Source organism: Formica exsecta, unplaced genomic scaffold (genome assembly GCF_003651465.1).
Source record: "Formica exsecta isolate Colony F162 unplaced genomic scaffold, ASM365146v1 scaffold108, whole genome shotgun sequence".
Lineage (NCBI taxonomy): Eukaryota > Metazoa > Arthropoda > Insecta > Hymenoptera > Formicidae > Formica > Formica exsecta.
The window spans coordinates 253,787-268,928 of NW_021848419.1; the positions used below are offsets into that span (position 1 = coordinate 253,787).

A 15,142-nucleotide genomic window follows, 5' to 3' on the forward strand; every position below is an offset into this window, starting at 1 on the left:
GATATCATTAAGAAATTGAATTTAATATTCTACAAATTTTATGTCTATGTTTTGGTGTATAACTCAGTAAATACTAAACTAACTCTTTCTCAATTCATTTTTGTCACAAATTATTTCTTATATAACTTTCGTTTTTTTACAGTTTTCTTCAGGTAAAAATCGAGCTATAATAGAAAAAGATTATAATAAAAAAATGCCATAGTAAACAGATAAATATCGTCAATTTACTCTTGCATCGTTATGTATCAACAACGAATCCGCTATTATTTTCATGTTTAATAGTTTTATTGTACTAACTTTCTAATAAAATATTTTTCAACTAATATTTATATTTTTTTTCTTGTTTCCAGCCATACAACATACTAGTAAAGTTTGATCGTTTAATTTTGAGACAGCCTGTATATTTATTGTTATATCATATTTATTTATATTCTTTCTCAGTCGAAAGTAGTGTAAAATAGCAAGTATTATGTAAGACAGGTTATCGATCACTTAAAGCACCAAGTTTTTCGACAGAGAGATCGAAGCGAGCTCACCTCCCATGCCTGTGCTTCTGTATATCGACTGCCTGTTACGATGTCTCATGAATCTCGCTCGTTCTTCTAGATCTTGCGCGACCCTTTCCTTCAAGGCTGCCGGGATTTGAGGTAGCTGACGTTTCTTTGGCGATCCAGTGGGAGTGGCAGTCGCCGATCTCGAGCCGAATCTAAATAAGCGCGGCGGTAAATCCGCATTGTCAGTTCTCTCTTGCAAACGACCTGACGATGAGTGAATCGAAAAGTTTCCAATGATATATTTCATACCTCGGCGTATGGACGTATCCATGCGAATAGGGAATGGATCTATGCTCAGGCGGAGACAAGGAACGATGACCGGTGGGACTCTGAGATCTTCCTCGGTATCTGACGCTCGAAGAATCCATAGGCGCTGCACTGTGTGACCTATGCCCCATCATTCCCCGATGGATGTCGTCCTGGGGATACGCATTTAATAACGCATAACAATATTACCGCTAAACATTACTTAATTGTACGCACGAGATATCGACATATTTTAATGCACCCAAATATGCTTCGCGAATATTTCTCGTGAATATATTTTTCTCTTCCGCATATAATTTATCGATTAATTTCTCCTTCGTCATTGACGCTCGAATTGAAATTAAAAACCGAACGCGCGCATGCCTTCTCGAACGTCTTACCTTACGATATGTCTGATAACCGGACCCGATGGTAGCTGGCTGGTCGCGAGAAATCATAAGGGCCGCTCTTTTACGTCCTTGAGGCGACATGTCCCTTCGACTCCGATGCTCGCCGTCGACGCAGAGTTCTCTCTCCGGTGGCGGGCTAGAATAGTGGCTGCTCCAGCATGCGTTCATTTTTTTTCATCAATCAGTGAATATTGCGTGCCTTACAAATTAAATGAGGCGAGTGCTGTGAGTCTCGCGCTAATCTCAAAATGCATGCGGCCAGGATGGTAAAAGAAGCGGAAAGGAAAGTATAAAAATGAAGACAAACTACGTAGCACCGAGAAATGTATAAAAAAACAAAATCAAGACAAAAATTCAGTCAGACTTATCTCTTGAAAATATATTTGTACGCATTATTTGGCGTAATATTCTACTATAAACTCGATTCAATTTCTTATATCGCAAACTGCAAAAGATGCATATCTTCTAATTTGGCGCGAGAAGCGGCTCCAAGTTATTCAGCAATGCAGTCAAGTCTCCTCGGCGTTTACACAGCGTTCTCAATTGCGTACTCTTTTCGTTGCCAAAAATCAAAGTCGCGCGATAAAACGGAGGAATTACGAGTCACCATAAAACTGAGAATATGCCATGTAAGTGCGTTCGATGAATGCCAAGACTGCGTAAGTAGTCGACTCTTGCACATCAATGATCGATAGTGCGAAATGTATTGTATTGATACAAATTCCGAGATGGGATTTTCACCGTTTCTGGCAACGAAAAGCAAAGTGACCGTGCAAGACAGTCTCGAGAATTGGATAGCATCCGATGTGTGATTGCAGTCATCATCAAAGCTCGCAAAGAGAAAGAAATTTAATCCACCCCGGCCGATGCGTCGCGATGCACTAAGCATTCTAAAAGCCATGTCTCGTCGCATCTAAGATTTAACGTACATAATATGCAAGAAGCAATGACAGTATGACGTCTAAAGTGCCTACATGGATGGCGATTCGCTAAATTTTTGTGCTCCGCTATTTTGTTATTTTAATTAATACTATTTTTTCACACGTTCTTTTCTTAGCGAAGAACAAAGACAAAATGCCCCGAAAATTTTATGAAACATTGAAACGCTGTACTTTATTGTACATTGTGATATTTATGTCTTGCGCAAAATATTGTAACGGGAAAAATGGAAGAAAGTTGAACGCCAATGGCAATATTCCTTGTCACCGATGACGTCAGTATCATAGTCACTGTTTCTTTCTTTGCCCGAAAACACTTTTTTCTGCTCCCCCCACCCCCCTCTATCTGTCCTTAGAAATATATCCCTACCGAATAAAAATTTCTCATGTTCTCGTTAAGATCAAATTAGTTACGTGATCGCGTCAGTTCGCGTTGTCCCGTTGTCTCGTCTTTATTATACTTCCGATTCTTTTTCTTGTCGCATGACTAATTGACTGATCTAAGCGCGACATTGTAACCTAGCAGTGAGGATGCAAGACGTGTGACTGCGTAATGAAGGAGGAAAAAATATAAATTGTAATGGCCGTACCGCTTATAATTTGACGGCATATTATGAAACCTAAAAAATAAATAACAAAGCACACGATTAAAATTAAAATCAATGAGCGGGCGCGGCCGCGGCCAACGCATCATTGTATTTAATGTTTCTTATCTCGCCATAGATTGTACTTTAATATTTAAAACATATATTTGTCTATTCAAAGAATATTGTGCTATGATATAAATTACTATGTATATATATATATATATATACGTAGAAGAAAATTGCCAAAACCGACATGCCATTTTTCAGGCTCTAGCTTCTAGTTAAAAAGTCAAAATAAGAATTTATACCAGCAGATATTTATTGAAAACTATTCTTTATCAGTTTTGATAATATCGTTTTAAACTTTTAAATATAAATGGCCTTTTTGTAAAATGGAAAAAAATTAAAATGTGAGAAATTAATCTCCAAAACCGACATATCTGTTAAAAATTATAGAAACACGATAAAATATGCAAAAAAGTATTATAATAAATTATTTAATTGAAAAAAAAAGTTTCACTTAATTTTAAATAAATTACATTGTTGTTTTATTTATTTATAAAGATAAACGTTTTAAGATTATACACAGACATTTCTTTTGTCTCTTTAAATTAAAATCTTTTAAATGTGATCAAATTAGTCAATTTACATACTCATATTCTTTGAATTGAATTGGTAAAATGTCGATATATAAACCACAGAGTACGTCGAAAAACTCTAATTTAATTTTCCTTACTGCATTCTCTGTGAGAAAAGATAAAGATAAAAATAAAATAGAAATAAAATTATATAAAAACAAAGCAGATTTAGAAACCATTAAAAAAGTAGAAAAACATAATAAACATAATTATGAAAATATATATACCTATTATTATTTAGATTACATAATTCGCCAAAAGAAAATCACAGAAAGATAAAAACTTTTGGACTTTTAGAACTCGAAACAAGCTAATTCAGTATATAAAAAACGAATTATAAATGCATTGGATATACTTCAAATGAGTAAACTGTAAGCAAACAAAATTCATATCAACTCTGATAAAGTGTTCCACTCAATTAATGAGTTATATTAGTTTAGGAGATCTATTTCGGTTTTGGTGCTTTTTCTCTATAATATCTTACTCAATGTTTACAGGATCATAAAAAAGCGATAGAAAAAAAATATGTAAGATATATACAATTACGAATGTAAATTCCTTTTGCAATTAATTTTCGTACATGTATCCGCCTATTAAAAGAGCTACTTCTACTTTGTCATTAAATATAATAATTTGTGTGCGCGTGTATGTATGTGTGTGGGCGCTTCTGAATAGAATTTTAATGAAAATATTATATCGAATTGCATCGTCCATATCGCATTATTGTCACCGACTTGACGACGAAAGAATTATTAATGTAACCGGCGAAACCCTTTCAAGTAATCTCATTAGACGATACTGAAGGTTGTTAAAAATGCGCAGGATGTCCGCCGTTCTCTCAGGGGAACACCGGAATGTTTCAATTACTCGGGACAGCTTTTACAGAGGCTGATGCGCGCTTAGGGATATAGAAGCGCTCACTTTGCAGATCGAAGCTGTTCGGTATAAAAGAAGTGCAGAGCGATGCCGGATAGTATCTCGGCTTATCCCCATCTCTGCCACTCTACTTGCCAAGCCTATCGAGGATAGCATACGTTTTCATTAGATCCGCTATATTGATTCGATTTCTTGCGTATCATCGACGAAAAAATTTATGAGGAAGTCACTCTTTAAAATAATCTAAACGTTGTTACACAGATAGGCATAAATTCGAGAAATTTGTTTGCCAAATATTCGATAATTATTAACATCGCAAATACATTTAATATCATAAATTTTAATTTCGTTATTAGGCAAACTTTGTCATTATTGAGATGAATACTTGCACCGATATACAATATACACAAGTTTTGCATTTACAGCAAATGAATAATTTATTGCAAAAAAATATCTATTTTCTTTTTTTAAAAAAATTTAATATCCGTACAATTTTGAAAATGATTTCATTATTACAGATAATTAAAACCTTATTGTTAAATAATTTTCTACTTTATTTCATTTCGATATGCACTATCATTTCTTCTATTTGATAAGAGAGTGGAGACTTAAAAGCTTTGGCGAAAACCACACTTTGTACTCACAAATAACGATCAGACATCGTCGTTGGAATATTAATATGGATACGAGTTTTAAGGCTGACTTCCGGAGCTGACGATGGTCGCGGGCCAACTGCTATGTCAATTGGCTTGTTGCCCAGTTTTATAACTTGGCTTTTGCCCTCTCTCTTTCTTTCGATTACCCCTTCCCGTTCAACCCCCGTCTTTTTTTTTTTTTTGTTCGCAATAATTTATATTATACAGTATATTCGTATTTATGACTTATGTCTGTTTTTCTCTTCTCTACTTAGCTTCATTAATCGTATAAAAAAGAAAGAAAGTCGAACCTTGTACAATTGCAGCCACTTTCAAATCATTAAAAAAACTATTTGCAATTATTTATTATGTAATTATATAATAACTTTATAACTATTGACAAAAGTGGCTCAAAATGCAATCTAGTAAAAAAAATCAGTAAAAATTCCATCTTTATACAAATGTAGCTTTGTAAAAATTCTAGCACTTATTCAATGACACAACTCAGCCTCGTTATAACAGAAGAAAACTAATAACGGAAAGAGTTCTCGCGCCGGAATTTTTTTACATCAAATTTGGAACGAATATGCTTCTGTATTATCAGTGATAAGGGTCGCGATGCACAAGCAACACGAGAATGATTGTTACGGCAATAACTATGAGAATGGTTACGAGATCTATAAACAAGATTTTAAGCCGGGGAAGGGGGGGGGGGAGACAGTAACGCTGTCAGATTAACACAATTCCCACCGGTCAAGTATGCTAAGTGTAATGCATACTTAAATAACTATAACTAATCAATTTTCGATATAATTGTTTAAAGATTTATTTCTTGATATATTATCTTGTGTTTCTTGTTAAAAAGAATTTTGGTTTATATACGATAAATTTACAGAGTGTTCAACGCAAAAATCTAAAGTTGACCGATTATTTCCGGCGGCTTGATATAATACTCTTTCGCCAGACTGAGATTTATGTATATATGTACCATAGAGAGATCTTAAGAGATAATATTACCTAGAGGAACTGCCGATACTACTTATGCTGGCACCGTCAGCCGTTCTTCTTTGTTCCCTCGACACGTCGCAGTCCGTAATATCGCACTCCGAGGTGTCGGAGTCACTTAATCTCGAAGTGGTCGACGGTGGACTGAGATGATGATCTAGCACGTCATCAGAATCTTGGTAATGCCTATAGTATCCAGAAAAATATAATGTTAACGTAAGTCTCGCGATGTTAAATTTGTTCATAATCTCTTTAGAAATAAAAATATCAAAAAATTTCGGGATTAATTTCTGACATTCTCGAGTCTCGACATGCAAATTTCTGGGACTCGCGAAATAAGCTACTGTAATGTCACATCGTAAGCAGGGAACATTGAGAACATTGTCGAACATCCCGCGGGAGATTCGTATTGATGCAAGGTATTTATTTGATCGCTTTTAGTATTGGCATCTTGGAACTACTAGCATCCGCGAGTGCGATTCATACCTGACGTGCCGGTGTTCTCCGTGAGCGGTCAGAGAATGCCATTCTGGTTCCTCGTCTAAGAGACATACTGCCAATTCCAGGACAGCCTCGCCAAGAAAATCGTTTGCCTCGTACCTCGCGTAGTCCCAGACCGTAATCTCCAATGCCCTTTTCCTCAATTCCGAGCGTCTAACTCCGTTATAAACGAAAGTCTGGTTCCATCTAGGATCGTTTGTATTCGCCACGGTCTTCGTACGCCGCTTCGATTTCTCGCTATAACATTTGAAGAACATACATATAAGTTTTAAGAACTCTCCATTGGATAATTGTTCAGTAATTAAATTTGAAAATTGGAGTGGAATTTAAATCGAAATTTTCAATGGATCGAAAAACAAAATATTCATCAAACAATTTGTTTTATTGTCTTTATCTGCATTTTTATAATAATTTAATACCATAACGATCGATTCAGTCGAGAATCTCTCAAAAATTCTCAATCGATCAAAACAATTAACATATATTTCTGTTTCTCACCTTTTGTCAGGAAGCAGAAAGATTTTGGCGTAAGGATTTCTCGGTTGACCGTTGCTCTTCGGCGTGAGTCCCGCGGCACAAATAATCGTGACGATCAGCTGAAGTCCCACAGGATCGAAACCCAGCTTCACCTGAATGCTGCCGCCCACGTTCGCATTTCCGGTTGGATGTCGGGAGTGTCGACCGCGTCCTTGGGCATGCAGGTCCGGCGAGCCGGGTGACGTCACTAAAACCGAGGGTTTCTCACGCCTCGCGTCGTACAACTCTGCAAGTGATCGTGCGGTGTCGACTAGGATATCTCGTTACCGTACCTGCGATCTTGGAGCGATTCACGAAGAGGGAGGGCGTGCTCGAGATTTGAAAGGAAAGGGAACGACAAATAAAAATAAAATTAAAATAAAATTAAAAACGATATAAATGAATAAATATATAAATAAAGAAGAGGAAAAGTAAAAAATCAGGGTGATTCGAGTGAATAGAAATAAATTTTTCATCCCTTGTTGCATCAACACATTCATTGCATTATTAGCAGTGAAAATGTCGTGAATATACGTTTATGAGATATATTAAGTAAATACTCAAACACAGAAAAAAATCGAAACGTAAGACATTCAAAATACGTTTGAAGGATTAGAACATCTGTTGGGCATCTATTTTAAAGATTTGTGCCGATAGTAGATACTTTAGTGAAATTATAGCCGCGAAAATCAAGTTCTCTATCTCTTGCGGCGTCATCGAACCCCCTGAGGGGGAAGGGGATATTACAAAATCAATAAACTATTTCCGAACAGTTCTGGAAACACACCCACATCTCTTAAAGAAGTGCAGTCCGCATGCACAGGTTCTCGTAATCACGGAAATCCGTGACAACGAGTTAAGAAAATGAAAGAGGGGAGAGAGCTGTTATAATAATAATGTTAGATCGATAGACATTGATAATAGACGTAGCGATGAATTACAGTAAATTATACTTATTCGTAAGGATTGTACGGAAATATTCATATTCGTTACAAGTAGAGAAGAAGCACGATATGTATGGGACATCGGCGCTTTTATATTTTGCATATATGTATATAATATATAGTTGTTGCTCCCATAAGACTATACCTATACAACGGTGCTCTTTAGCGAAGGGAAGGGGGTGCATTAGCATTACGATCTACGTCTACGTTAAACATCGATGGTATATACTCAAGGCAGAATAAGTGATTGATTAATTTTCGTTGCTCCGCCATATGATTTGTCGCAGCATCGAAATAATGTAATTCCGATTCCGTTTGTTGAGATTTAAAAAGAAAATCTCACGAAACAGAACAATAATCGCAACGACGAGGGGACCAACGATATACAGGAAAAAAAACAGACACCGAGATCAATTAAAATAGTTTAAAGACAGAGATTTGTCTGTGAAAGGCCTACCCCATAGAATACATTTCTTAAGACCTGGAATGCGAAAAATCATACAATCTGTATGACAATAGTGTCGATTCCAATAATATGCTTAACATACACTTATGCGAGGAACACAGAGTATGCGAGAGATGCGCAGCGCCTCGTAATCTCGCGTCATTTCAAAGAATACGTCTAATGGGATTTAATTGATATCGATAAATATTCCATCGAGTCGGAATAATTAATTCTCAGTCCTTTTATAATCTATCCGATTAAATCGTCGCAGATATTACGCGTACTACTTTATTCCTGGCATAATATATGCTTGCAATCTTTCTTATTATTTATATATTCTGTGTATGTATATGTATAAATCTTAAAAAGATATAGAAGAATTCATAAATTAAATAATACAAAATACATTGATTTATCCAAAAGACTTTGTACGAGATAATGCCAGGAATACTTTTGACTCCTAACTAATTATATTCAGCTTATACAGAGCCGAACGTATCTTCCTAACATATTTTTCTATAGCTCCTTGTGCATATATACTACGTTTAAATTTACATATTCTATACGAAATAAGAGCCTAAAAACACATTCTATCTCATATCATCTTTCTATAATTAATATTCATAAGATTTACTTCCCATAATGTTTATCAAAGTAACGTATGGCACCCTTAAGCCCATGCACGACTATTGTAGGAGGAAGAGATTTTAAATCAATGATTATATATGTATATGTATATGTATATATATACTATATATATATATATATATATATATTAGAATCATATACAAAAAAATCTCAAGTTTTGAAAATAATGGGTCATAATGAAATAATCTAGATTCACGACATTTGATACACAGAAGCAAAATCAAGAATCGGAGAACGAAACGTGCCGAGCGCATAGTCACCTTTGTGATGTGGCTGTGATCCGGAGATGGTCTCGTGTTTCTGTCGCCACTGGCTCTGAGCGACAATTCGTCTGGACGCCATGGGCGTCGACGGGCCCGGTCCAGCAGGCGACATGCCTGTGGTCGTCGTGGACAATTTTCTCTCAACTACGAGCTCGATTTGCGGCTCCAGTCTCGACTCGGTGATGATGTCGTAAACTTCCCGGAAGCTTTTACCCTGCAGAGACCTCCCGTTCCACGCGATCACCTCGTCACCTGAAACAGCCGCAGGGAATACCCGAGAAATCGTCGAGCGTCCGATTCGTTCCTACGGATGTTTCACGGAAATTGAAATGGGAAACACGCGATTGTTATGGGTCGTGCGCTCTCAACATGTCAAAACTGAAAGTATTGAAATATTCGCAAAGTAACGCGAGCGCAGAACTTTCGTCGATATGATACAAGGAAAATTCCGTTACATTGACGTTGCAGTCGAATATAATCAATTTTTCCCCGATTCTTTCAATAAACAGGATAAACTCTTTTCAGTTTTCTCGTAATTTTATCAAATGAGATTCAATATATATATCTAACAATTAATTATCGAAATTGCAATTTCTTTAAAACGTAGCGTCAAGGATATCTCGTAACGTGTATTTTCGTTCGCGCGCGATAATCGCGATTCCTACAGGTAATATTTGTCCGCGACTCGCGTATTTCGAAAATTCGCCAAATCGTTTGATTTGAACTTTGTAATCCTCTTACCGGGTCTAAGTTGACCTTCTATGTCTGCCGTACTACCCTTTTTCACCTTCTCGATCAAAGCGCCCCTGGAACCGTCTTCCAGTAGCTTGCCACCGACAACTTTTAGCCCGAGTATACTACTGCAGCTTCCGGAACCGGCCGATTTTCGCAAAACCATGTGGCCGATGATCTTCTGACCGTCCTCACTCACTTGCCAGGACAATGGGTGCTACGGAGCGCGTATAGTATTTCTTTTACTGATAACGAGTGTCGCATGCTTTCGTAAACCAAAAACAACATGGAACGTACGTCTGAATTCTGGAGAGAAATCTGAGATTTAATTGTATGTTTAATTGTTAGAAAAGACTAAAATGTTTTCTACGCAATCTTGATTAGTAATCGATAACCCTTAATATAGATATACAGTGGTCTCATACTGAAAATAATTTATTATAGTTTGCAAAATAATCCAGAGACCTATCGTTTTTATGAGATACGTATAATTTTGGCAATTTTCAGTATTCTGACGTATTTCCACATTAATGATCTATTTATCAGATAAGACACAACTAAAATAAAAAACAAATACTACACACATTAGCTTAATCCTACCAAAAAATGCTTTGCGAGTATCTGCAATTCACTATTCATCACGTACACATACACACGCACATTGCGTTTTGCAATAATACATTTTTCACCCTTTATCAAAAATATTTGAGCATAAAAAAGGCTGCAAGATATGTCATTTTTCAAATTGGTGAAAGATTTTTTTTGAGAGGATGCGCTTAGGCAAGTTGTATCAAAGGTTCAATAATATAATGCGATCGATTTAAAATAAAGGGAACAAAAATTCTCTAATTATCCGAGATGAGAGTTGCTCTTCGAAAATAAAAATACGTCATTATTTTTCGCGAAGCCTTTCGCGTATCCTCTCAATGAAAAAGCAAACACTATTTACATGATTCGACGAGAAATTTGACCATTGTAATAGTTGGATGGAGAATAATTAACGTGGCAAGCAATACGTGCTGTTGTAATATGTAGCATGTATAAGAGCGAATATCACATACTACTACATGCGATACATGCGTGTAACTAGCAAATATTACGGTGTACATAAGACATTCCATATTGGCAATACATTCCGCGCCTAGCGGAATATCCAGTCTCCGAAGGCAAATGCAGAAAAAAGTGTATACACAGGCATGCAAGTAACATTGCGTGGTCTCGTCGAATATACGTAATACTGCGTAAAAATGCTGAGCGCGTGATGTATCTCTATCTGAGAACGACATGATTCACACAAGGTGGATCTACTTTAGGGAGAGGGGTCGCCTCTTTTCGATTTCTGTCCTATCGACTGGAGCTGTTCCATCACCAATACGCGATTCATAAGTTCGAGGTTTTGCAAGACAGAATTTTAAATCAAACTTCCATCCATAATGATAACATTCTTTTTTTTTTACCATAGTGTGTTTAATTACAGTAGCAATAATATTCGGATTAATTTTGTTTGAGATGTATTGCGATAAATTAAAAGAATCGATCCAAATAATACAAAAAAAAAACGCACAAATGTTTTTATAGATTTACATTTTTATAATCCATTTCTGCTTTTACGCCAGTAAAACATCTGAAATAAGTTTGAAATTACGTATCGTTATAATAAAATGATCTTTTTTTGCTCGTGTTTATATTAATGATACAAATTGCATAAAAAGGTCGGAATTCCACCAGATATATTGAAATCGCAGAATCGGCAGGATTGAATGTCAGACGGTAATTACGTTATTCTTCGCTTCCGATTAAACGTACAAACCTTTTACAATATATTTGTATAACAGTTAACCATCCGGAATCCTCACAATTAAGAGAAGAGATATTAAAAAGAAATTCTTTGCTCAAATCGAGATGACAACTAACGAGGTCATCAAGTCTCGTCCGTGTTGTTATACCCTTTGGCCGCGTTCCAATTTGATTAATTATGAAACAGATACTTTGTTTCGAGAGCCTGGCAACATTCACCGGTTCCTTAATTGGATCATTTTGGATCGGTGCGGCGATGCTTCGAGTCAAATTTTCCAGATTACCAAGTTATAGAGGGATGACAAAGAGATAACGCATCGCGATTCACTTATATACGCGTAAATAAATCCTCACCTGCCGAGACGATTATTGATTGCGTGAATTAATTCCCCGCATCTCGCCAAGTTCTTCTATTCCGATTTGCTTGCCGGTAGAAATACGCGAATACAATTGGTATTTAATTTCCTCGCTTTTTCTTATACTTTCGCGAAAGCGATTTCCACTTTAGTCCACGAGAATGAAAGAAAGTAACGCGGAGTAACGTGACTCGTTTGGGAAATAAGAGCGAGAAAGATTGACCGCGATCAGAGTCATTTAGAGAGATAGTACGTAAGTCGTCGCTAAATAAATTACCTGATCGTTTACTATCAGCGAATTTAATCCTGGTTATTTGCTTCGTATAATTGGAACGCGACCCGCATGTCTATCACCCTTCTTCGTACATCATGAACGATGAGCCGTGTACACATCGTCCATCCGTACATAAATTTTATTCAAATCGCGGCATCTGTCAGAGTTGCAGTCGTAAAATTTGTTTTTTTAATAATTATTTAATGCGTAAGTCGCTGTGTGAGATATCCTTAATATATTTAGATAATTTACTTTCAGCCTTGCTATTTATTTGTCTCTAATTGAAAATCAAATCTTATCGTTACAATTAATATAACTAGAAGACACAATTGAGAATATTGATCAGTAGCTATAAATTGTCCGACAGAAATAAACATTAAATCAAATAATCTTTGTTCCCATAAAAGTATTCGTAGACAATTATATAATTTGATTCAATTCACATAGATACTGCTTGAATCATACTAACTGGTATTTTTCATCAAAGAATAGGAACGATAACCTACAATCTCAAACCGTAATAATTTCTTTTTATCGATTTTTATTACTTAAGAAATTTATTCATCCTTTCGTGTATAATACCCTTTTTATTTCCGTGAAATTGCGCAATCACAGATTAAACTTAAATAAAATTAATAAAATAATTTCATATAAAACAAAATGCTGTTCTTGTTATTTGCAGAAGAATCCAGACCTCTAATATCAAATCGATTATCTGCAATTCTCTTTATATATTTTTTTAGTCATAACTTACAAAAGTTCAACTAGATGAACGTACTTTAACTTGAGAGTGGCGTAGAAGAGAAATGAATGTCAAAAATTATATTCATTGTTTAATAGTACATAAATCTTTTCGTCGTCTATTAAATCTACGTTGCAAAATTCTTGAAAATTACAGTAGATTTCAGTTAGAAAAGGCACAATGGAATGGATCGAAAAAAGTCTGACGCAAAAGAGTTGTAGTTCAAAAGACGATTTTCTCTCTACTTAAAACTTATGAATTCACGGAGTACTATGAGTAGCAAAATAATCCTGTAAGTTTTCACAAATTCCATTAAAAGATTTTGTTAGAAATGATAAATAATTATTTGTATGTCATATCGATAATTTGAGAATCGAAAATCAATGATATTCCGTGAGTTCAGTTTCAGGGATTCAGATAAGCTCAAAAATTTTTTTTATATACATATATCAACGTTTAGTAAATTGTACAAAAGAAGCCGATACAAATAAATCATACAAATAAACCTCGAGATCAAAACGAACACAAGCACACAAGCCTTTAAGCACGAAGTTTAGGGTTAATCGAGCAAAAGAGGTTCTCTCCTGTCTGCACCAAGTGAAGGGAAGAAAAAAAAATATTTAGGCATAACTTTCTAATTACGACTCTCTCTGTAATTCTCGCACACCAAATCGGTATCTCTCAGCAATCAATTCGGCATAATTTTCCCTTCCTGCAACTTTGGCTCTCCTGGCACACATTGTAATCCGAAAGTAATAACTAATTACACGTGCTGCAAGTTAATTACAATCAATCAGTAAGCCCTCCAATGCCTCTTTGCTAACGCTATCGAAGCGAGGAGCGAAAAGAAAAATAACCGTATTCCACTTTGGACGATGTTATTCCGCTTTGATGTATCCGCTGCGATTAGCGTCTATAAAAGTAGCGTGAACGCGCGATAAAAAGTATATACCGTGTGTATCGTGCGGTCTCGATCGATCGATGAAACAAAAAAGCACCGCTGGAAAACCCCTTTTACTCGATCTCCACCGGCGAAAAATACCGGCGATTTATTCCTAGATTCTGCCTATCCTATCATAGGCCCCTACACCACCATCGACCGCGATCTACTCGCTACAAACTCGAGAAGCGTTTCTCTAGCGTTCTTACGAGCCGGCGCTGACGTTACTCGCTCGTAACCCGGCCCCGTACCTTGGGCAGATCGCCCCTGTTGCTGTCTTCACTGCTCGTGAACGTGCTAGAAGTGTCTATCCCGGAGTCTTTGGTCGCGCTGTCTTGGCTACCCTGCCGATCGGCCTCCCAAGACCATTCCTCTTCCTGAGGGCCGCCGACATTGGTCCCACCGTCAAAACGCACTGTCTTTTTCCCCCTCCTCTCCGTGAACCTAATAGACACGCCATATACACAGAGAGACACGATGACGGATAGGTGGTTGATGTGCATGTGTTGCATTTTATTTATCGTGTATATTATTTCCGCGCCGTGATTCGCGAATTTCGATCCGAGCCTTTGAGTTCAAAGTGTGATTCAAATATCTATCTCTCGTTTTTCGCGAACATTTTGTTTTTAATGAAATATAAATAAAGTGTAACGAAGAAAATCTCCAATTGTAAAAGTTTCTTGCTCAGTTTACATTAATTTATTATAAAATTTTCAGACGAAACGCATGGTCGCATCATAATATCGATAAAAAAATTTCGATAATAATCATATATTCGTTCTTGTGAATGTAATACATATTGCCTTACGCTTTGTCTTCGAGGCTTTTTGTTCAATATTTTTCGCATTTGTTGGTCAAGAAGCTGCTTTCACATTTAAATGTAGCTTAAATATGAATCCAACCGGATCCGATCTTCCGTCGTCACAAAATTGTCATCGAAAAGAGTTCTATATGCATATTTTAAATTATTCGAATATTACACCGAATCAAAGTTAGAGGAGAAAATTATAACATTAAATTAAAATATTTAATTTATATTTCAATGTGGAACATTTTAATTATGTAAAAAATATTCTACTAAAAATCAAGTCATTT

General features: G+C 36.2%; 1 protein-coding gene across 1 annotated transcript in view; it reads right to left on the reverse strand.

The window, feature by feature from the left end:
• Positions 1–15,142, reverse strand: part of LOC115234857 (regulating synaptic membrane exocytosis protein 2-like) — a 79,067-nt gene that overhangs the window by 32,997 nt on the left and 30,928 nt on the right. The window contains exons 7-17 of the mRNA XM_029806218.1: positions 14,299–14,491; positions 9,948–10,155; positions 9,204–9,458; positions 8,308–8,331; positions 6,889–7,153; positions 6,376–6,627; positions 5,902–6,075; positions 2,739–2,768; positions 1,202–1,346; positions 804–973; positions 537–706 (exon numbers count right to left, since the gene is read on the reverse strand). Coding sequence (XP_029662078.1) covers positions 537–706; positions 804–973; positions 1,202–1,346; positions 2,739–2,768; positions 5,902–6,075; positions 6,376–6,627; positions 6,889–7,153; positions 8,308–8,331; positions 9,204–9,458; positions 9,948–10,155; positions 14,299–14,491 — 1,886 coding nt within the window. The remainder of the gene's footprint in view (positions 1–536; positions 707–803; positions 974–1,201; positions 1,347–2,738; positions 2,769–5,901; positions 6,076–6,375; positions 6,628–6,888; positions 7,154–8,307; positions 8,332–9,203; positions 9,459–9,947; positions 10,156–14,298; positions 14,492–15,142) is intronic.